The 24,104-nt window shown below is 40.7% G+C and overlaps 1 protein-coding gene and 1 pseudogene across 2 annotated transcripts; both read left to right on the top strand.

Moving 5' to 3' along the window:
- Positions 1 to 2,622: 2,622 nt before the first annotated feature.
- LOC128776450 (toll-like receptor 2) lies at positions 2,623 to 9,851 on the top strand (annotated as a pseudogene).
- A 1,854-nt stretch (positions 9,852 to 11,705) lies between these two features.
- Positions 11,706 to 22,880, top strand: TLR2 (toll like receptor 2). Of its 2 annotated transcripts, none has more exons than XM_019441227.2 (2): positions 11,706 to 12,336; positions 20,350 to 22,880. In XM_019441227.2, exon 2 carries the CDS (start codon positions 20,371 to 20,373, stop codon positions 22,723 to 22,725), a length of 2,355 nt encoding a protein of 784 aa, XP_019296772.2. In that variant the 5' UTR covers positions 11,706 to 12,336; positions 20,350 to 20,370; the 3' UTR covers positions 22,726 to 22,880. The 2 variants fall into 2 exon arrangements, with proteins under 2 accessions (XP_019296772.2, XP_053757154.1); XM_053901179.1 differs by lacking the exon at positions 11,706 to 12,336 and adding an exon at positions 18,435 to 18,602.
- The last annotated feature ends 1,224 nt before the right edge of the window (positions 22,881 to 24,104 follow it).

Here is a 24,104-nt window from a genome sequence, read left to right as displayed (position 1 = left end):
TAAAAAAATTAAAGAAAAATATTTTTAATAGAATTGAAAGTAAAAATGAAATTTTTCTCTTTTTGCATTCAAGAAAAAGAAAAGAAACAAAAAAGAGAAAAAAGAAAAAGAAAAAAAGGAAATTGTTTGAAAATTTGAAAAGGTGAATACACTGAAGTAGACTAAAATAAAATGATGGAATTAAGATAGAATTTGAAAAAAATTTACACAAAAGTAAAAAATATAGTAAAAAAGTTTAAAGAAAAATATTTTTAATAAAAATTGAAAATAAAAATGAAGTTTTTTTCTCTTTCTGTATTCAAGAAAAAGTAGTGTAAAAGAGAAAAAAAAAAAGAAAGAAAATTGAATGGATGGACCTGCTAACAGATTGAAACAGGACCAAATTACTTCATTTTCCCCTAGAAGTCAGACTATGACGCACTTTATAGTCCATAAACTAGGCAGTGAGACACGTGTTCTTGAAGAGCGAGGCTGGCCCCGTTGGGCGGGGCTCAGTGTAACGGCTCCGTTCTCCACTAGATGGCACTGCTAGCCTACTGGGGTGGATTGTTGCGGTGCTCATAGGTGCGCTCGTAGGTGCATATGCGCGTGCACGGTAGCGTTGAAAATGGCCCCCACCCAGCTACCCAGTCTGTTCTCCCCATCAGCAATTGCGCACCCGTCGTCTGTCTTCAGCTTTTGTCCACTTCCCGCTTTTTCACTGTCCGTGACCAAGACCCAGGCAGTACCTCTCTCCCGAGTTTTGTCTCAGGTGCGGCTGTTTCCCCCGGCCCCTTACTGCTGAAGGACTGCGGCTTTGGCCCGTTCCGCCCCTCTGCGGGAGGGTCTCACCGAGCAATGGCCGAATGAGCAATGGCTGAATGTCGGCTGCACCCAGGACCGCTTGCCGGACCCTGCTGCTGCCGGTGCCCCGAGACTGCAGCCAGGTGCCAGCCCGCCCCGGAAAAAGTTTGCGAGATAGTATAGCGGCAGCTTTTCACGGATTACGGAAAATCACAACACACATCTAACACCGAGCCTCACCCTTAACGACCCTGTTCCAGCACCAGCGGATGTGGCCGTTTTCTGGGGTCTGCTGGGACCAGGTGGCTTCAGCAGTCTCTACCAAATGTCCTTCCAGCAGTGGAACCGCTGTTCCCCGTGTGGCCCAAGAACCTCCCGGACCCCACTCTGCTCCTGGGGATTCGCCCTTCCCACCAGAGCATCGCCAGGTATCGAGCTGCATAGTTGCAGACTTTGCGCTCCCCTTGTTTACAGTCTTAATGGAATTTAAACCCTCTCCTTTCTCCTTTCTCCCTTTTTAGTTTAGTCCCTGCGGCTGTTTCCAATTTTCCACTTTCTTTCCAGCTGCTTTTGGGAGGGGTGCTTTTCCTGTAGTCTCCCCCCGCCCCAGTCTCCATCTTCTCTCCTCTTGCAAAAGCACCTCCCTTCCTGAGCCTTCTCACTCCCCAAGTCTACCTCTCTGCGCCGTGTACCTGCTGAATTCTGTGGTTCAGGTTGTGCAGATTGTTGTGTTAATCCTCCAATCAGTTTTCTAGGTGTGCAAGATGGTTTAGTGTTGGTCTGGCAGTATTTCATGGACGCAAGACACCCAAAAACTTCCATGCTGTTCCACCATCTTGGCCCCTCCCCATGAATGATATTCTTCAGGAAGCAAGTAGCCAGTGTGGAGTGGCCTTGCACCTAGACTTCAGATATAGGGTAGGGAAGGATAAGTTTGAAAAGGAGAGTTGAAAAGGAAAACCAAGTGTGTGGTGTCATGGAAACAAAAGGAGAGAATGTTTTAAGAAGGAAGGAGCAGTCAGCAACGATATCTGCTATGACAGGTTAGGCAGCATGGAGAATAAAAAATATCTAGGAGTTAGCAACATGGTGGTCATTGATGATCTTTGCAAATGTTGTTTGGGGTGATGGGTGCCGAAGCCAGACTAGGGAACAGTGAAACCTGGGCAAGAGGTGGGGAAAATAGGGACAGTGCATATAAGGAGCTCTTTTCAGAATTTGGACTATGAAGGGGGAGAGAGGGAGAGAGAAAGAGAGAAGCTGGAGGGAGATGAGCGTTTTTGTTGTTTGTTTTTAAAAAACAGCTGGAGGAGACTGGAGCATGTGTAAATATTGGGAGGACTGGTCTGGTTGAGGTGGAGAGGTAGAAAGTATGAGAGAGAGAAGGGAGGACAATCAGTGTGTGGCTCCTGAGAAGGAAGGGAAGGACAGTGTCTGGACTGGACAAGTGGGGATGGACGGACCATGTGGGACCAGGCACCCCCTCTACTTGCAGGAGGGAGGAGGACTGGTGTGGAAGGAAGTTCAGAAGTGGGAAGTTGAGGGGATTTCTTCAGATGGCTTTAATTTTCTCTGTGAAGCAAGAAGAGAAGTCATCCCTGACAGGATATGAGGAGGCAAAGATGGTCAGTGGCAGAAGGAGTGTGCTGAAAGTGTCAAATATTATTGCGGAGGGTACAGGTGACTTAGTGAGAGAAGTGGAATAAAACTGCCCGCTGTCCTCGAAGAAAGCAGGCAGGAGGGAACTTTTAGGTTTGGGATTTTGTTATGTAGGAGAAACAGAAACATGGGAGAAGAGACTGTAGTGGCTCTAGAATTTCTATCTGGTAGAGCAATCAGATGCAGAAGTGGGAGGACCTGAAGTTTTTTGTGTCGTATTTTCTGTGCTATGATAGTGAGAAAACCCCAACTGTTCATAGTGAAGAGCAGGAAAGACTTATGGAGATTGAGGAGGAGGTAAAGACCTCATCTTCAACCCCGTGTTTGGCAACACTAAGCAAACTCCTACGAAGGAAGATTCTGAACAAGAAGGCCTGTGCACTCTCTCAATTCCCCGAGGTCTCCTGCGGGCACCCCCAGTACACCCCCACCCCAGCAGCTGGCATGAATGTTCCCACTGTCTGGTGGCCACATCCCGTGGGTTTTTGCCCTATAAAAAGAAGGAAGGAGCTCCTTCCTGGGGAACCGGAAGTGTTTGGGCCAAGTAGGACTCCACATATAATGCCAAGAGAATGGGAAGTCCAGGGTCTGCTGACTCCTCCACCAGTGAACTCCAGCTTGCTCCGAATGTTTGCCTCAGTCTTCACTAAATAAGCAAAAAAGATAAGGAAGGAGATGACAAGTGGATTGGGGAAAGAGGAAGGAAATCAGCGGACTCTGAGCAAGATGCAGGAGGCTCGAGTTAGTCATTTAGAGCTTGGACGACTGTAGGTAATGACCAAGTCTGGGGAGTGGCCGATGTAGCACAGAGGAGATCTTCTGGGAGGAGGAGGTAAAGGGACTGAGAGGCTTTGGGAACAGTGAAGCCACCTGGGCTTCTGGACAATCCTGGGAAGAAGTCTATAAACCGGTGCCAAAACCTTCAACAAGTGGGGGGAAGGTATTAGGTGGTCACAGATGGTGACAGACACAGGAGGCCACAAGTCAAATGGCATGATGTGAGCCCATAGCCTCAGAGAAACTGGTTTTCTTACAAAAGATTGGGGAAGCAACAATTTTCTTCAACTTGCTCAGGGAAAAGGGTTTCTGGATCTGATGATGCTCTTTGCAGAAAACCATGAATCACCATGGAGCTATCAATTTAATCTCATCACATGAACTGGGATTTAGCACAAAGCATTTTAGTGACCTAAGTGGGCAGGAACTGTTACATGGTAAAAAACGTATACACATTTTTTGGATCTTTACCAGTGACCAACAGCTCAAAGGAGCCATGGCTGGAGGAAGGGTGGGAGGACACTGGCAGGACACACTCGAGCAGACCGGTGGCTTGGCCTGGACGACTCAAGTGACAGAAGGTGACAGCGACAGGCAGCCATTGAAGGAAGAGCAGCAGTTAACATGAGGAGAAAGGAAGGACTTGGCAATTTTTTTTAGTGACTCAAATTTAACTTTGTTAACATAGGCTTTTTAGAATGTCCTCAGGGTGCCTGGGTGGCTCAGTTGGTTGAGCGTCTTACTCTTGATTTTGGCTCAAGTCATGATCTCACGGTTCATGCAGTCGAGCCCCGCAATGGGCTCTGCACTGGTATGGAGCCTGCTTAGAATTTTCTCTCTCTCTCTCTCTCTCTCTCTCTCTCTCTCTCTCTCTGAAATAAGATTTAAAAGAGTTAAATGTCCTCAAAAATTTTTGTCCGCATAGACAATCAAGAAGTTTGCTTCAGCTTTCTGACTAAATATTTAAACTACTAAATTTACAAAGTTAAAATCCTTGTCTTTCCTTAAGATTTTAGGTTTGACTAGCTATTTATAAATAGTAGGCTCAGAAGGTGGCATTGGTGAATTTTACCAAAAGAAAGGAAAGGAAATGTTTAGGGCAATTTTAAGTCTGAGTATAGATGCAAAAACTCTAAGGAAAATATTAGTAAAGAAATATGTCCAGTAAAATATAAAAAGAGTAATATACGCAGACTAACTTGGATTTATTCTAAAAATGCAACATTGTCTTAACACTGAATTGATTAATGTAATCACCACTATTAACAGAGTATGAAGTATACATTTTATTTTATTTTCTTATTGAGGTGTAATTGACAGACAATACGATATTAGTTTCAGGTGTACTACATAGCAAGTCTACATTTGTATACTTTGCAAAACAGTCACACAGTAAGTCCAGTTACCATGCAAAGTCACCTTACCAAGTTAATGTAATATTACTGACTATATTTCCCATGCTGCACATTACATCCTCATGACTTACTTATTTTATTGCTGGAGGTTGGTGTTTCATAATCCATTTACACCCCTGCCCCCAATCCTCCCTCTCCTCTGGCAACCAATCTATTCTCTGTACCTATGTGCCTGGATTTTGTTTTGTTTTGGCGTTTTGGATTCTACATATAAGTGAAATCATGCAGTTTTTGTCTTTCTCTGTCTTATTTCACTTAGCATAATATCCTTAAGGTCCATCCATGTTGCTACAAATGGCAAGATTTCATTCTTTTTGTATGACTGAATAATATTCCATTATATATATATTCCAATAATATAATGGAATAATATATATATACACATATGTATGTATATATTTACACACACATATATATGTGTATATATATGTGTGTGTGTGTGTATACATATATATGTCACTCTTCTTTATTCATCCATTGATGGACACTTAGGTTGTTTCCATAAAATATCTTGGCTATTTTAAATGATACTACAATGAACATAGAGATGCATAAACTTTTTTAAATTAGGGTTTTCATTTTCTTTGGACAGATACCCAGTTGTGGAATTGCTGGACGATATGATGGTATTTGTATTTTTATTTTTTTGAGGATCCTCCATACTGTTTTCCACAGTGGCTGCACCAATTTACTATCCCACCGATGATACATAATGGTTCCCTTTTCTCTACATCTTCACCATCATTTGTTATTTCCGGTCTTTTTGGTAATAGTCATTCTGACAGGTGTGAGGTGATACATCAGTGTAGTTTTGAACCATGGTTATACTTTATAACAGGACTGAAACTAGGAAGGCAGTGGTCACATAGCTCACATCCCTGGGCTTGAGTCATGTCATGACTTCATTTTTTCTATCCACACAGAAGTCAGCAACCCCTACCCAGCTGGCCACATAACATGGTTGGACTCAGCAGTTATTTGATTTCAATATATTTTCTGAAGAGTCAAAGAACTTGGAACTTGATAAAAATCCTGCCTTCTTTTCACACTCTTCCTGCCCAATGAGACCATGTAACCGTTACAGATATTGAAATAATACTAGTTGTTGGCTCATGGTTTTGCATATATGTTTGGAAATCAAGCACTATATTTCTTTATTCCGATCTTTAAAAGAGGCGGGCTGCTGTGTGGCAAGGTTAGAAGTCACTGATCAGACTTTTCTCCCTTGTAGTCCCATTGTGTGTCTGCAATGGCCACTTCAGGTATTTCTATTCCATTTCTCCAGACCTAACTGATGTTCTGAAAAGGCAAGTCTATTCACCAGTCAACAATTAGTAGTTGATTAGTGCTACTATGTTGTAGGGGCTGGAGACACTTCACTGCAAAAAGAGAATAAAATCCATGCCTGCGTGAAATTTACATCTAGCTATGTCCAGCACGTGTGTGTAAATTTGGAATCTACTTTTCTATTGCCTAATGGAAGTCTTGCAATAGATGAAAATCATTTGCTTGTCTTGATAGTTTTGTGTGTTTGGACCTATACTATAACAACTTAACTCTTACATTATCCTGGTGGTTTGGCCCTTTGCTTCTGGGATGGTCCATCAAAGAACTTGAGGGAAATCTCTTTCTCTTTCTTTTTCCATTTCTCAAATATTTCCTGAAATATTTACAAATTCTCTGAATTAAAAAAAAGGACATTTATGAATTAACTCAACATTAATGCTTCTAATCCCCAGATATATATACCAAGAATCTTGAAATCAATGTAGATCTTCAGTCATTTGGGCCAACATATGGTACAATCAATTTTATTTGGAGAGGTTTTAGTTTTCCTTCCTTCCTTCCTTCCTTCCTTCCTTCCTTCCTTCCTTCCTTCCTTCCTTCTAGAATTAACACTGAAGTCATTCTGCCAAGGATATCTTAAATTTTCTAATCATTACAGTATGATAAATTCAGTCCTCGAATGGACTTTGTGAAAGTTGGGTGATGAATTGCCCTGAGTAGGCATGGAGTGATATTAGGAAGATGGCAAGCTGAAAATGAGCATTCCAGAGGGGATAAAACCATTTGAATACAACATTAGAAGATATTATGATATTATGTTTCTAAGTCATTTGAAATTTCTGAGTTACTTAAGAATTTAGTTTTCTTTCCATCAATAAATACCTTACAGTTAGTTTGGTTGTGAGAGAAATCAATGTCAACTTACTAAGGTAAATGGGAGATATTTTTGTTAGTGATTATATTTATTTTATGACTTGCTAGAGAGATAGGATGTTTTCTTCTTCCTTCTCTCAAAGGACTAGCAAAAGGCCAGTTCCTCCATTTTGGAGGCCTTTGCTCAAGGAGAAAAAAGGATTTTTAAAAGATAGTTATTGAGATAATTTATGTACATTAATCAGTCTAAAAATGCAAATTTATGAGCTTTGGCAAAGATATACAGTGTGTAACCACCACCGCAATCATGATACAGAATGTTACCACCACTCCCAAAATTCTTGTATGCCCCTTTTCAGCCCAGTCCTCTCCTACCACGCAGCTCCCTGGTATCTCCTGGTATGACCTTTTGTCATCGTTTTGCTTTGGGTAGAATTTCATATAAATGTGCTCTACAGTATCTATCTGTTTGTATCTGACTTCTTTCACTTTGCATAATGCTTTTGAGATCCATCCATGTTCTTGCGATGTATCATTTCTTCCTTTTAATTGCTGAGTAGTATTAGATTGTTTGCATATAGTATTCTAGTATAGATATACAACAACTTTTTAAATCTATTCACCAGGTGATAGATATTTGGGTTGTTTCTAGCTTTGAATAAAGTATGTGACTTTGTGTGGACTTACGTTTTCATTTCTTGAGGGTAAATACCTAAGGAGAAGGATTGCTGGGTCACAGATTAAATGCATGTTTAATTTTATAAAAAACTGTCAAACTTTCCCAAAGTGGGTATAGCATTTTGCATTCCCACCAGCAATGTATGAGAGTTTCAGTTGTTGTATATCCTTACCAACACTTGGTACTGTTAGTCTTTAATTTTAACCATTCTGGTGGACATGTAGGGATATCTCAGTGTGATTTTTTTCCAGTTTTATTGAACTATAATTCACTTATAGCATTGTATTAAATGTGTACAACATAATGATTTGATATATATATATATATATATATATATATATATATATATATATATATATAATGATTACCCCCATAACTTTAGTTAACATCTATCACCTCACATAGTTGTAACTTTTTTTATTATGATGAGAACTTTCAAGATCTACTCTCTTGGCAACTTTCAAATATACAATGCAGTATTTGTTAACTATAGTCATCATGTTGTATATTACATCTCTAGAACTTATTTATCTTATAACTGGAAGTTTGTTCCTTTTGACCCATCTGAAGCAGGCAACTTTACTCTGAGAGATTTTGGTTGATCTTTCAAGGTTCCAAGATGTTTCGAAGAAAGAGACATTGCTTTTTTTTTTTTTTTTTAATTAAAAAAAAATTTTTTTTAACGTTTATTTATTTTTGAGACAGAGAGAGACAGAGCGTGAACGGGGGAGGGGCAGAGAGAGGAAGACAAAGAATCTGAAACAGGCTCCAGGCTCTGAGCTGTCAGCACAGAGCCCGACGCGGGGCTCATACTCACGGACCGCGAGATCATGACCTGAGCCAAAGTCGGCCGCTTAACTGACTGAGCCACCCAGGCGCCCCAAGACATTGCTTTTTGTATGAGAGTTAACAGAAGAGAACCCTACAGTCAAGCCCATACCGAAAAAATGAAAATCAGTTTTGGAGATAGAACTAGAAGACTGTATTACTTCAGGAAAATTGTGAGAATTTTTTTGAGACAACAGAACTTTAAAGATATGCTTTTATATTAACTGAAGATATTCACAGTTGAAATTGCCAAAGTCTACTTAATACTGTATCTTCTTAACTTAAATCCCCAGGATACTTGGATCTCAGTGAAAATTTGATTGTTGAAGAATAATTGAAACATTCAACTTATATGGCACTCCCTGCATACCTTGAATTTAAGACAAAATAATCTATAGACTCCAAAAAATATTATTTGCTCTAGGAAAACCTGACCTTAATCTTGGTGAGTGTATATACTTGGCTCTTTACCTAACACTTATCAGTGGCCAGAAAAGGTAGAAGACTCAAATTTTCCCAACACTAAATTATACAATTTAACCCACAGTGCTTCTCAGACACTAAGCATAGTAGATGTTAGCAATAAAATCTTTTATTTTGCCACAACTTAAAGAACTTGACCTTTTCAGGTAGGTGTTGAAGACACTACCAGATACTTCCTTTTTCTTTGAAAGTAAGCAGGAAAATAACACTTTCTCTAAGGAGCAACTTGATTCTTTTCAAAGACTGACGACTTTGGAAGCTGGCGGCAACAATTTCATTTGCTCCTGTGAATTCCTGTCTTTCACACGGGAGCAGCAAGCACTGGCCCAGACCCTGACCGACTGGCCACACAATTACCTGTGTGACTCTCCATTCTATGTGCGGGGCCAGCGGGTTCAGGACACCCATCTCCCAGCTTCTGAATGCCACAGGGCAGCTCTGGTGTCTGCCGTGTGCTGTGTCCTTTTCTTGTTGATCCTGCTCACGGGGGTTCTGTGCCACCGTTTCCACGGGCTGTGGTACCTGAAAATGATGTGGGCTTGGCTCCAGGCCAAAAGGAAGCCCAGGAAAGCTCCCCAGCGGGACCTCTGCTATGACGCCTTTGTGTCTTACAGCGAGCGGGATTCCCACTGGGTGGAGAACCTTATGGTCCAGGAGCTGGAGCACTTCGACCCTCCCTTCAAGTTGTGTCTTCACAAGTGGGACTTCATTCCCGGCAAATGGATTATCGACAACATCATCGACTCCATCGAGAAGAGCCACAAGACCATCTTTGTGCTTTCTGAAAACTTTGTGAAGAGTGAGGGGTACAAGTACGAGCTGGACTTCTCCCATTTCCGTCTGTTTGATGAGAACAACGATGCTGTCGTTCTCATTCTTCTGGAGCCCATTGAGAAAAAGGCCATTTCCAGCAGGAAGCGTTTGGGTTGAAGAATAATGGTAGTTTTTAAAATGGAAATATATACAGAATGAAATATTCTCAGTTTTCAAAACTTCGTTCTGTGTTGATTTAGAATTTTACTGTTGTTTTGCACAGGCAATATTAAACAGATTCTTCAAAAATTGCATATGTTAGTGAAATCTTTTCAGAAAATTTCAGAAAATTTAGAAAATTCAGAAAATTTTTGAAAAATGGGTATTTGCATACAAAGGTCCACAAAATAGTGCAGGGATTATATTAGACTTTCATTAAGTGATTTTTGACAGATATATTTCTTATTGTTTTATTTACCTATTACAAATACTTTATGTGAAAAAGATACACTGTGAATTTTGATAACTTCAAATAACTTAGAATTTCAGTCAGGTACTCAGAAATATAACTATCTACATGAGATATCCTTTCCCAAATACTTTTTCATATTCTGTGTTCATTTTCAAATCTTAAAAAATAAGTTTTGTAGTGAGTTGTAGGAGGCCTTATGCCAAACTGAAAAGCAGACTGACTAAGGAGCTTTGGAGTCCAATCTGGGTTTGTCACCTAGCTGTGAACCATGTGAGTTGAGACAAGTTCTCCAATCACTTGAGCTGAAGGTGTAATAATATCAGAACTATTTATTTAATGTGTTCTTATAAAACTCAGATGAAAAGATATATTTGAAAGTGCTTTGGGGCACTTGGGTGGCTCAGTCAGTTGAGCGTCCGGCTTCGGTTCAGGTCATGATCTTGCGGTTTGTGAGTTCAAGCCCCGTGTCAGGCTCTGTGCTGACAGTTCAGAGCCTGGAGCCTGCTTTGGATTCTATGTCTTCCTCTCTCTCTGCCCCCCACCCTGCTCGTGTTCTGTCTCTCTCTCTCTCTCTAAAATAAATAAACATTAAAAAAAAAAAAGAAAGAGCTTTGAAAATGTTTATGACTGAGCAAGAATAAGGTCTAACGTGCTAACAGCTTTGCTAACTGTAAAATAATCTTTATTGTATATAGATGACACTGGTAATAACTTGTGGGGAAATAAATGATTTCTATCTGACTTTGCCGAACATTCTACGAAGTTTTGGGATTACAAAGCAATAACAGTTAATCCAGGCAGTTCAATTAAAGACATACAGAGAAAGAACAGAGGTTTTTAGATTCAGGGGGGAAATATTGGGAATAAGTTTTCTTACCTATACACTTGAGAACTCCTGAGGAAGAGAGGTGGAGATTTTCAAGTGGTAAGAACAAAGTCTTTTCAGGCGGCTGCAGAGCCTGGATCATCAGGGAGAGAGAAATATCCACATAGTCTGTAACCTGAATGGAAAATCAGACTCCATCCTCTCAAGTTCACTCCTGCTTCCTGATTAAGTTTGCCTGATATTGGAACGCTTAATGAGGATTAGGGATGTGGAATGCAGCTCGAGAAAGGTAAAATTCTCATTTCAAATCTCAGTTCTGCCACAATTTGCATGGCATTTCCTAGTGTGCGAAAGAGGAGCAAGAATGCTTCCTCTGCCTCGATTCGTGAAGATCAAACACAGTTATGAATATAAAATGTACTCTATGAATATTATTAAGGCAGCTTAATTTTTAAAAGGTAATTTGTTTCCCTTATGAACATTCTTCACTAGTTTCTGCGGCAAGGAAAAAAACCTTAGTCTTTGTTTTTCAATTACTTTGAGAGGTGGTGATGGAACTGAGCATGGTTAGAATTTGGATTCAAAATCCTTTGGAGCCCCACATCTTTCATGAGAAGAGTAGGGATGGGAAATAGGTGCTACAGTCAGTGCACCACCAGGGGCTGCCCCAGGATTTAAAACAAAAAATGTCCTTATCTGCTCCTCAGGCAAAATTTCCTATGTTGATCTAGATAGTGACTGGTGAGAGCTATTTTAATATAAGAGAGTATAGACTTGCTGGTGGAAGTGGACCCTGGAGATACAAATTGTTGAGGGGGGGATAGGCACGAATAGGGGCTCCCAAGGATGGACAAGAACGGGGAAGTGGAATTTAAAGACGGTGTGCTTCTGGGTAACGTGAGGCTCTGAATGCCAAAGCTTCTGGATGATACTAGTTGGGTAACTGGCTACTGGGATTGCGAAATCTTCCTCTGTGCTTCGGAAATTCCCACGCGGGGGCCGCTACCAACCTCGGTTCTGTTTTCCCTCCCAGCGCCCTCCTCGGACTCGGGCCGCCTCGGGTGGGCCGCAACCTCAGTCGAGGTCACCTGAAGCAGCCCGGGGACAAAGGCGGCCGCGAAGGCGCGCGGCCACACGGCCTCTCCTCCGCTGCGCGGCGGTGTGCTCAGCGACAGAAGGTTCCCGCACCCGGCGAGGACGCGCGCCCGCCGCGCGCACGTTTCCTTTCGCTCCCAGCCTCGGCCCAGGCGCGTCGCGTCCGTCCGGAGGCCGCCAGGAGACGCGGCCCGGGGCGGCTCCGCCGTCTCCCGGGTACGTCGGGCCTTTCTTGCCGCGCCCGAGAGCGCGCTCTGCTGGCGTCCTCGCTCCGTAGCCCTCCGCCGGGGTGCGCCGGGTTTCCCTGCTTCCCTCTCGGTTGCACACGGGGCGCTAGGTCGCCGAAGCTCCCGCAGCCCCAGCCTGCGCGCCACCCTCCACTCCGAGCCCTGACGACGAGGGTCAGGTAAGGGCTTTCAGACGGCACGCGTGCTTCCCGCTGGTGGTTTGTCTGCGCTCCTGAGTTACTGCAGGGACCTAACTTTCAAAGTTGGATTTCCATCACTGTGGCTGAGAAGTGGGAAAAGTTCAGGACTCAGGATTTGCCTGGGACTCTCGCTCACTAACCCCGAGCCCGGCTTCATGCGCCATCTGAGTTATGTCTCTGATGAGAAAATAATTTAGAGCATTTAAGCTTAGGCGAGTTCTTTAAAGAATGCCCTGAAGTTCTCCTTCTAAGCTCTCCAAATTCTGGAAATGAGAACTTGTGTTTAGAACTTAGCCACAAGACAGGATAGTGTTTTTACTGTTTTTGTTTGTTTTTTAGGGAGGGAGGGAGGGGGAGAGAGAGAGAGAGAGAGAGGGAGGGAGAGAAATTGATTGATTGTTCAAGTATAAACAAACAGCTCAGCTGGCTGAGATGATACTAATCTTGCAGAAGAAGGTCCTGTTTGCAGTGTTACTAAGAACTTTACCAGAAAGCAAGTGATAGATAGGATGGCCTGACTTGAAAGTAGAGGGGGAAAAAAAAAAAAAAAAAAAGGAAATGGCAATCATCCTATTTTGACTTGTTCACCAGTATTTTAAGTTTCTTCCTCTTCTAAGCGGAGAACATTTGCATCTTTAAACTTTTTATGATGCTCTTATTTTACGAAAATTGTCACAAGTTTGCAGCATGTTTTATAAGTTTCTAAGCTATCAGTTAATTTTTTGTATTGTTTCCCTTAAGAATTTGGCTTGGTTGGTTAAATAGTAAATGAACATGATTTTATGGTATAGGGCATTGTGGGTGTGACCTCCTTACAAAGATCTAGTAATAAATGTAAGTTGTATTTACTTCTTACAAATAAGAGGCTTGCTTGTTAAAATTGTTTTCCTCCACAATAGCATTTAAAATTTACATTCCTTTTTCCTCATACCAAAAGCCATGCTTGAGTTTTTGAATGGTATCTTCTTTCTTATCAATTATTAAATTTAAAAAAATGCAACCATAGTTTCTTGCTGCCTACTCTTACCGGGTTTATTTTCCATATTGCTGAAGAACATGTTTTTGGGTCCTTCTTTCAATGATGCAGTATAGATAAAGATTCTTTTTTGGTTTTTAGGTTTTGAATGTCTGAAAATGTGTATCTCACCTTTACTCTTAAATGATAATTTAAATGGGTACCGACAGGTAGATTGGCAGGTATGTCTTCTCTGCTCTTTGAGGATATTATTCCATTGTTTTCAGGCTGGGTGAGGAATTTATACTCTTTAAGAAAATGTTTAGGCTTTATTATTACTTAATATCATTATTTATTAATTCAATACACAACTTACTGATTTATTATTTTATTGTTATTTATTATTTTTAATTATTCTTTATTATTTTAAATTTTTATTCTTTTTTTATTCTTTATTTTTTTTATTGGGGAATCGATATGCATTTATAATTTGGGAACTCATTTTTTTTATTCAATTCCCCCAAATTTTTATTCTGTCTTTTAATATTTTGATCCACACCAGTGTATGTGGCAGGCCTGGAGTTCTGATTTTTTAGAGGAGGTTTCTAGAAGGCTGGCTTCATCCAGGGCCAGAGGGCAGAGATTTCTGAGATCCTTATTCACATAAGGTATAGCCTTTTCCCTGCCCGTGGCTTCATGGAGAGTGTGCTTTCAATTCTCAACTGTGCCTGGGGCCCTGGGGCCCTTCTCCACTCCTGCTTTACTCAGCCATTATAGCCCTCACCCTGAAGTGGGTATCTGGTTGGGTTTCTCTGGGGACAACAGGGCTTCAACTTCCTCTCAATTCTGCTTCTGCAGATGTGCACAGCAGAAGTTGCCTGTAATGCCAGGCTTACTTGTCAGACTGCCATCTTTTCCTGAGTCTTGGACCAGTGATTCCTCACCACTCTGTCAATTTTCTGAATTCTTTGTTTTTTTTAAAGTTTATTTATTTATTTACTTAATTATTTAGAGAGTGGGGGAGAGGCAGAAAGAGAGAGGGAGAAGAATCCCAAGCAGGGATTCGCACTGCCAGCACAGAACCTGATGTGGGGCTTGAACTCACGAACCCTGAGATTGTGACCTGAGCTGAAACTAAGAGACAGATGCTTGACCGACTGAGCCACCCAGGTGCCCCAGTTTTCTGAATTCTGTAAGCAGATGATTTTATGCTTTATGCAGACCCACAACTCTCATTAGATATGACTCTACTTGGTCTAACTTTAGCCATTGCTTTTCCCTTTCTCCATGTCTTACTCTGAGGAGCTCTCTGCCCCATGCTGTAATGTATAGAGGAAATGAAAGGAATAGAAGTGACTGTGATCTTCAGTGTCAAGTTGTTAATGGCAGTTTTAGCATCATCAGTAATTATTATTTGTTGAGAACCCACCATGCAATAGGTACCATATAATACTTGTATGAAATAGCCCAAGATCTCGGCTCGTATGAATTTTACATTTTAGAGACAAAAGGCTAGGACAAATTTAGAATAGATGTATTTGACCTTTAAATCTTAGCCGAAAACTAGTATAGATTTCTTAAGATTTGTGCTATTTATTACAAAATGGAAAAAAATCAAGTAAATTTTCGTTGCCCAGTACAGTTATACTAAGATGATTTTTTTCAATAACTAATTAAGCAGAAAGACAATGGAATAAATACAGTACCAAACAGTAATCTCATCTCATCTTAACCACCATCAGTTTTAGAGGTGGGTACGATACTAGATCTTTATAGTTTAGTCTTTATAGGCTAGCTTCCATTGCCGCTGTTTCTGCTCCTCTCATACTCATTATCTTGCTTCCTTTAGTACCTGCTTGTTTTTTATTGTTTACTGGACATTCAACTTGAAACACTGTTTGTAGAAAGAAACTTGAGGCCTAGGATAACATTACTGTCTTCTGGAGAAAATTCTCCTTTGCGTGCAGGTACCTGTGAGCACTAGCTATTCCAGAAATCATCTTAATCCATTTTCAGAGACTAAGAATGTCTGAGCCATCCAGATAAATCAGAGCTGTGCTACAATCTACGTGAGGACTTGGTTTCCTCTAGTTCAGCCTTACCTTTCCATCTATGATTGGCCTAGACCTCCACCTTTAACTCCCTGCCCTTCAAGCCTGTTAGAAGTGCTATGCAGCCTCTCACATGCTTACTGTGTTCAAGGTGATGAAAGACAAGATTCAAAATTTTGGCAGAGAGCTGGAAATTACAAAAAAATGACATAGCAGATGGGGAAAAGAATCTAGCAGAAATTAAATAAATGAAAATAGCAATAACCAAACATTTAAAAGCAGTGGATGGATTTAACGATAGATTAAACACAGCTGAAGAAAGAAGAATAAGCTAGAAAATAGATTAGAAGAAAATTTCGAGACTGAAACTTGAAGAGGCAAAATATGGAAAGAACAGCAGAGGAAAAGCCATGGAAAATATAGCTAACGTAGTGCTTAGATGAAAATTTATGGTCTTAAATGAATATATTAGAATGAAGAATGACTGAAAATTAATGAGCAAGCATCTACCTTAAGAAATTAGAGGGGCGCTGGTCCAACTTAGGCTCAGGTCATGAACTCACAGTTCGTGGGTTCCAGCCCTGCGTCAGGTTCTGTGCTGACAGCTCAGAGCTTGGAGCCTGCTTTGGATTCTGGTGTCTCCCTCTCTCTCTCTGCCCCTCCCTGGCTCGCACTCTGTCTCTCTCTGTCTCTCAAAAATGAATAAACATTTAAAAAAAATAAAAAAAAAAAAGAAATTAGAATAAGAAGAATAAAATAAAATCTAGAGAAAGCAGAAGGAAGGAAATAGTATTAGAAGAATAGAAATTAGTGAAAGAGAAAAGAAATAGAGGATCTATAAACTGAGAATCTGGTTTTTGAAAACGTTTGTAAAGAATGATAAACCACAGACAGGACAATAAAAAAAGCTGGCACCAATTACTCATCTAAGGAATGAAATAGGGAACCTCACTATAGGTCTTACAAACATTAAAATAGTAAGAGGATGATATAACTGGCTGTGTCAATATATTTGCATAATTAAACGAAAACAATAAATTCCTTGAAAAACACAACTTATCAAAGCTGAAAGATGAATAAAAAGAAAATCTGGATAGCTCTGTAGCTGTTAAGCATATTTAATATATTTCACAAAAACAAGAAAAATGTACAAATAATAACAAAAACTGCAGTCTTAGAAGGTGGCATTGGTGAAAGGAGAGGAAAGGAAATGTGTAGGGTGATTTTACTTCTGAATATAGTTGCAAAAATTCTAAGGAAATATTAGTAAATAAATATATCCAGTAAAATATAAAAAGGGTAATATATCCAGACTAACTTGGATTTCTTCTAAAACTGCAACATTGTCTTAACACTAAATCAATTAATGTAATCACCAGTATTAGCATAGTAAAGGAGGTAGTTCATGTTATTATCTCAGTAGATACAGGAAGAGAAAAAAGAATTTGATAAGATTCAACATTCAGTAATCAAGAAAACAAGGTAAAGGTATAATGATTGGAAAAAAGAAAAAACATTATTATATCTGAGTGATGTGATTGTGTACATAGAAGATAAAAATCTACAAACTGGAATTACTAAATCAATTTAGCAGGGTTGATTAGTGCATGGTAAATACATAAAATTTAACTGAAATAAATATATACCACACATAAGTATGTATTATTGTTTTTAAAGCTTAGAAGATCTCAAATGCCTGGGAATAAATATCACAAAATATGCTCAAGACCTCTGTGCAGAAAACTGTAAGATATTATGATAAATTAAAGAAAAACCTAAATAAATGGAAAGATGTATCCTGCTCATGGATTGAAAGATTCATTATTGTAACAATGTCAGTAATTCCCAAATTGACCTACAGATTCATAGTATTGCCATTTAAAATAAACAAGTTTTGTTTTTGAAACGGATAAGATGATTCTGTAATTTATAAGAATATGCAAATGCCAAGATTAACCAAGCCTCATTTGAAGAAAAACAATAAGCAGGAAGGGCTTGCGCCCCACCCCACCTCCCTCCAATAACATATTAAGTTATGTTATACACTTAATGTAGTGGTACCAGTACAAGGATAAGACAGACATTGGATCAGAATAGAGAACACTGAAACACACTCACCCCTATGAGGACATGCGATTGTTGACAAAAGTAATATTGTTGAGTGTCTCCCCAAAGTGATCTTTTTAAAAATGGTGCTGGGTCAATTGAATATCCATTTTGGAAATGAAATGGATCCTGTCTGCTACCTCAAATATTAATCCCATGTGGTTTATAGGCCTATGAAAGGCAAAGCAATAAAGATTTAGAAAATAATAAAGAGAATATCTTCATGATAATGTAAAAAAATATTTTTTAAACAGGACACAAAAATTACTACAAAGAAACAGAACAGAAAATTTAAGAACATCTGTTTATCAGAAGATTCCACCAAGCAAGAAGGAAAGCGGCAGAGTGGAAGAAGATACAGGCATACTTTGTTTTATTGCACTTGGCTTTGTTGCACTTTGCAGATACTGTGTTTTTTACAAGTGTGTGTTGCAACCCTGCATTGAGCAAGTCTGTCGCTGCCATTTTTCCAACAGCATTTGCTCACTTTGTGTCTCTGTGGCACATTTTGGTAATTCCGGCAATATTATATTCAATATTGTTGTTATATTCATTATGTTGATCTATGTTCAGTGATTATGACTCACTGAAATCTCAGATGATGGTTAGCATTCTTCAGCAATGAGCATTTAAAAATTTGTTACTAGGGGCGCCTGGATGGCGCAGTCGGTTAAGCGTCCGACTTCAGCCAGGTCACGATCTCGCGGTCCGTGAGTTCGAGCCCCGCGTCAGGCTCTGGGCTGATGGCTCGGAGCCTGGAGCCTGTTTCCGATTCTGTGTCTCCCTCTCTCTCTGCCCCTCCCCCGTTCATGCTCTGTCTCTCTCTGTCCCAAAAATAAATAAAAAACGTTGAAAAAAAAAAATTTAAAAAAAAAAATAAAAATTTGTTACTATTTTTTTATGTTTATTTATTTTTGAGAGAGAAACACAAACACAGTGCAAGTGGGGGAGGGCAGAGAGAGAGAGAGAGACACACACAGAATCCGAAGCAGGCTCCAGGCTCTGAACTGTCAGCATAGAGCCCGACGCGGGGCCCAAACCCACGAACTGTGAGATCATGACCTGAGCCAAAGTCGGACACTTAATTGACTGAGCCACCCTGGTGCCCCTAGCAATAAGCATTTTTAAATGAGGTATGTACTTTTTTTTTTCTTTTTTTTTTTTTTTTTTTAGACCTTGAATACTTAACAGAGTACTGTGTAGTGTGAACATAGCTTTTATATGCACTGGGAAACTAGAGAATTCACTTCAATGGCTGCATTGTGATAGTCACTTTATTATGGCAGAACTTCACCTGCAGTATCTCTGAGGAATGCTTGTATTTGTAACATATGTATCTTCCTTCCATTTCCAGAGTATATATCTTTATTTATATATAATTTAATATTTATAATAAGTATTATAATAGTGACAACCCAATAGAAAACAGTAGGCCAAAAACTGAAACAGGCACATTACAAATGAGGATTCCAAATGATCATATGCAAAGGTGTTCAGGTTCATTATTAGTCCAGGAAATGAAATTTAGACTCGGATGAGATTACACCGCTTACCAGAATAGCTGAAATTAAAAAGAGTGGCAGTGCAAAGTGATGGCAAGAGAGGGCAGTTGGAACTGTCATACGGTGCTGATGGGAATGCAAATTATGGGTTATCCATATTATGAAATGCTGTGATCCATTGGGAAAAAATCAGAAACGTCTGTATATATGGATGGAAAAAGGTGTCAAGCCATATTGTAAGGTGAGAAGTGAAAATCCAGAATAAGTATGCATGGTATGGCCCCATTTATCTAAAAGAGACAGGAGGGGATGCCGAGCAGTTGCACTGGCGTGGCCGTAAAAAATCTGGCAGCAACAGCCATTAAATTTCCCAGCCAAGTGTGTATTAACGTTATTTATATTTTAATTCTCTGTACCTATAAATTATATAGGCCTAGGGCCTTCGTAATCTCTCAGATTCTGTGCATGTGGGAAATTAGTTTTACCCACAAAAATTTTCTTCTTGGGGTTAAATTTTTAAAATTGTTTTGTAGAGCTAATGTAGTGAGCAAAGGAGTACAGACAGCAGGAACGAGAGAGCCGAATAGAGCCAAAGAGGGATATAGGACCCAGGAGGTGGGCAGAAAGAGAGTGCTGGATTCACTGTTGTAAACTAGCAGTGGGAGAGAGTGTGCAGACAGCTTTACTCCCCCCACATCCAGACTGGAGCACTACTTTCTGCACTTACTTTTCTGCAAGGAAGAGAAGGTTCCGATGGTCTGATTGTCCCTCAGCCCAGCAAACCGCCTCGCTCTGCCTGGGGTCCCCAGCATCCCTCCTGTCTGCTAGGAGTAGGTGAAGCATGGGAGCACAGGACCTTTTTTTTTTTTTGGTGAAAGACCATGCTACCGCTGGAGCTGCAGTCAGTGAACGCTGTTCCAGTGAGAGCTGCAGGCGGGCTCTGTGAGATCTCTAACTCCCAGCGGGCATTGAGGCAGGGAAGAGGCATGCTTAAATACAAGAAGGCTTGAAGTGCGTGAGTAGGTGATTGTAAATCCATAGGGTTAATTAAGCCTCGCTCGTGTTAAACCTGCTTGCTTGTTCATTCCTCCATTCATTCATTGACTCATTCTTTCAGCTCATGCATAGTGAGTCTTGCTCTGTACTCCCAGATGGCATTGGATCTTGAGGTCATGGCACAGTGGCCGAATGTCCGTGTTGGTGTTGCTGGGTGTGGCAGCAACATATCTCCATTCATACTTTCCACTTGCCGCTCTGTTATTTCCAGGTAGCTCTGTGTGTGTGTGCGCGCGTTATACCTTACAAAACATTTCTCAAGAACTGGAATCGTGATATACTGTCAAACACAGTCACTCATTTGAACCTCTTTTATTTGTAGGTTGAATTACTGGACTGGACAATGTCACGTGTTTTGTGGACAGTATGGGTCTTGGGGGCTGTAACCAGCCTCTCCAAGGAAGTGGCCCCTCATCAGACTTCTCTGTCCTGTGACTCCACGGGCGTCTGCGAGGGCCACTCCAGATCTTTAAACTCCATCCCCTCAGGACTCACGGCAACTGTTAGAAGCCTTGACCTCTCCAACAACAAGATCACCTACATTGGCAACAGTGACCTGCAGGGCTGTGTGAACCTCAGGGCTCTGAGGCTGGAGTCTAATGAAATTAACACGATAGAGGAAGATTCTTTTTTTTCCCTGAGGAGTCTCGAACATTTGGACTTATCCTATAATCACATATCTAATTTATCATCCTCGTGGTTCAGGCCCCTTTCTTCCTTGAAGTTCTTAAACTTGCTGGGAAATCCTTACAAATCACTTGGGCAAACACCTCTTTTTTCTCAGCTCACAACTTTGCGAATTCTGAAAGTAGGAAATACTTACAGTTTCACTGCGATTCAGGAAAAGGATTTTGCTGGGCTGACTTTTCTTGAGGAACTTGAGATTGATGCTTCAAATCTCCAGAAGTATGAGCCAGAGAGTTTGAAGTCCATTCAGAACATCAGCCATCTGGCCCTTCGTATGAAACAGCCTGATTTGCTGCTGGAGATTTTTGTAGATCTTTTAAGTTCTGTGGAACATTTGGAACTGAGAGATACTCATTTGAACACTTTACATTTTTCAAAAGCATCCATCAATGAAACAAATACGTCGATTAAAAAGTGGACGTTTAGAAACGTGAAAATCACTGATGGAAGTTTTAGCGAACTTGTAAAACTGTTGAATTATGTTTCTGGAGTGTTAGAAGTAGAGTTTGAGGACTGTACTCTCCATGGGCTTGGCGACTTTGACGTATCTGACATGGGCAAAATTGGAAGTGTAGGTGGGATAGAGACATTAACAGTACGGAGGTTAGTCATTCCATACTTCTACTCGTTTTATGATCTGAGTAGTGTGTATTCACTGACAGAAAGAGTTAAAAGAATCACAGTAGAAAGCAGTAAGGTGTTTCTGGTTCCTTGTTTACTTTCACAACATTTAAAATCATTAGAATATTTGGATCTCAGTGACAATTTAATGGTTGAAGAATACTTGAGAAATGCAGCCTGTGAGCATGCCTGGCCCCTCCTACAAACCTTAATTTTAAGGCAAAATCGTTTGAAATCATTAGAAAAAACCGGAGAAACTTTGCTTACTCTGAAAAACTTGATTAGCCTGGATATTAGTAAGAACAGTTATCTTTCTATGCCTGAAACTTGTCAGTGGCCAGAAAAGTTGAAATATTTGAACTTATCCAACACCAGAATATACAGCTTAACCCGATGCATCCCCTGGACACTGGAAATTTTAGATATTAGCAATAACAATCTCAATTCATTTTCTCTGACTTTGCCACAACTCAAAGAACTTTATATTTCCAGAAATAAGTTGAAGACTCTACCAGATGCCTCCTTCTTACCCATGTTACAGGTCATGAGAATCAGCAGAAATGCAATAAACACTTTCTCTAAGGAGCAACTTGATTCTTTTCAAAGACTGACGACTTTGGAAGCTGGCGGCAACAATTTCATTTGCTCCTGTGAATTCCTGTCTTTCACGCGGGAGCAGCAAGCACTGGCCCAGACCCTGACCGACTGGCCACACAATTACCTGTGTGACTCTCCATTCTATGTGCGGGGCCAGCGGGTTCAGGACACCCATCTCCCAGCTTCTGAATGCCACAGGGCAGCTCTGGTGTCTGCCGTGTGCTGTGTCCTTTTCTTGTTGATCCTGCTCACGGGGGTTCTGTGCCACCGTTTCCACGGGCTGTGGTACCTGAAAATGATGTGGGCTTGGCTCCAGGCCAAAAGGAAGCCCAGGAAAGCTCCCCAGCGGGACCTCTGCTATGACGCCTTTGTGTCTTACAGCGAGCGGGATTCCCACTGGGTGGAGAACCTTATGGTCCAGGAGCTGGAGCACTTCGACCCTCCCTTCAAGTTGTGTCTTCACAAGCGGGACTTCATTCCCGGCAAATGGATTATCGACAACATCATCGACTCCATCGAGAAGAGCCACAAGACCATCTTTGTGCTTTCTGAAAACTTTGTCAAGAGTGAGTGGTGCAAGTACGAGCTGGACTTCTCCCACTTCCGTCTGTTTGATGAGAACAACGATGCTGTCATTCTCATTCTTCTGGAGCCCATTGAGAAAAAGGCCATCCCCCAGCGTTTCTGTAAGCTGCGGAAGATAATGAACACCAAGACCTACCTGGAGTGGCCCACAGACGAAGCTCAGCAGGAAGGGTTTTGGTTAAACTTGAGAACTGCAATAAAGTCCTAGGTTCTTTCATTAAAGGCCAGTCTTGGTTTGGTGGTGGTCTTTATATCACTAGTTGTAGCTGAGTCCATTCTGACAGTTATAGGTGGACCACATAAATGCACTGTCATTTGAAGGCTTGCTTACTAAAACCACTAAAACTGTTTATATTTTGTCTAAAGTGCTGTTTTTTTTTAAATGTTTTATTATTGTTTTTGGGGGAGTGGGGAGGGCTGGGAGAGAGGGAGAGAGGATCCCAAGCAGGCTCTGTGCTGTCAGCACAGAGCCCAATGTGGGGCTCAAACTCACGAGCTGTGAAGATCATGACCTGAGCTGAAATCAAGACTCGGACGCTTAACTGACTGAGCTGCCCAGGTGCCTCTAGAGTGCTGTTTTATAAAAACTACCTGATTAAAAATTAAATGTTCTTGGCTTTTTATTAATCCTATGAGATGATCATGATCTGAGTTGATTATTGACATCTGAATTATCTGTGGCAATTGGTTTAGTTCATTAGGAAATAGCACGAAGGAACAGATTTCCCATGAATGTGTTGGTTAGTTTTCTGCAAGGATACTCATCCATGTCTGCAGATGGCATTCTCTACCCCACTTAGCTGTTTCCTCACTGTGTGACTGCTCTCAAGAACAAGAAGGCAAAAGGTTGGTGCACTCAGCCAAACTTGTTGCTGTTCCTAGAAAGAAGTGCCTTGAGTCTGCATTAAACTTTACAGTATGCAAAGTACCTAGATGGTGTATTTTCACATGAACTGGGTCTGTCTTTCTGGGTGTTTGATAGGTTTCTCCAGTCATAGTTACTTGAGAAAGGATATATAACACAATATACAGTAAATTGTGGCTTCCCATGAAAATGAAACTAATGAAGTACAGTTGACGTAGAACAAGGCAGGGCTTAGGGGCAGTGATGTACCCCCTCCCTCTGCACACTCAAACATCTGTGTGTGTAACTTTTGACTTCCCAAACCTTAACTACTAGTTGTCTACTGTTGATTGGAAGCCTTACTGATAACATAAGCAGCCAATTAACACACATATTGTATGTTATATATATTATTGTATGTGGTATTCTTACACTAAAGTCAGCCAGAGAAAAGAACATGTTATTAAGAAAACCATACATCTGAGCATAAGTAGACCCATGCAGTTTTAATCTGTGTTGTTCAAGGGTCAAGTGTGAATGAAATACTTAGTTTAGAAGACCACGAAAGAAGCCTCCCACATCCCTGACTCTAATCTTCCTTCAGCCTTTACCTCTGGGTGAAGTTCTGATTAGTGTCTAGTTACTCTGGCTCTCGGTCCCTGTCTTCTCATCCATTTCTCCTGCAGCATCTTGCTTTTTTCTCCTGAAAAAGTCTTGTTTCTGATTCTAAAAAAGGCTCTCTT

Source organism: Panthera pardus, unplaced genomic scaffold, assembly GCF_024362965.1.
Source record: "Panthera pardus isolate Hobbes unplaced genomic scaffold, ASM2436296v1 HiC_scaffold_13, whole genome shotgun sequence".
Taxonomy (NCBI): domain Eukaryota; kingdom Metazoa; phylum Chordata; class Mammalia; order Carnivora; family Felidae; genus Panthera; species Panthera pardus.
The sequence above is the reverse complement of the archived record's forward strand: the minus strand, read 5'-3'. Positions and strand labels throughout refer to the sequence as shown.

What these genes read in the sequence shown, in the direction of transcription:
- TLR2 (XM_019441227.2), top strand. Translation starts at nt 20,371, where the DNA reads ATGTCACGTGTTTTGTGGACAGTATGGGTCTTGGGGGCTGTAACCAGC.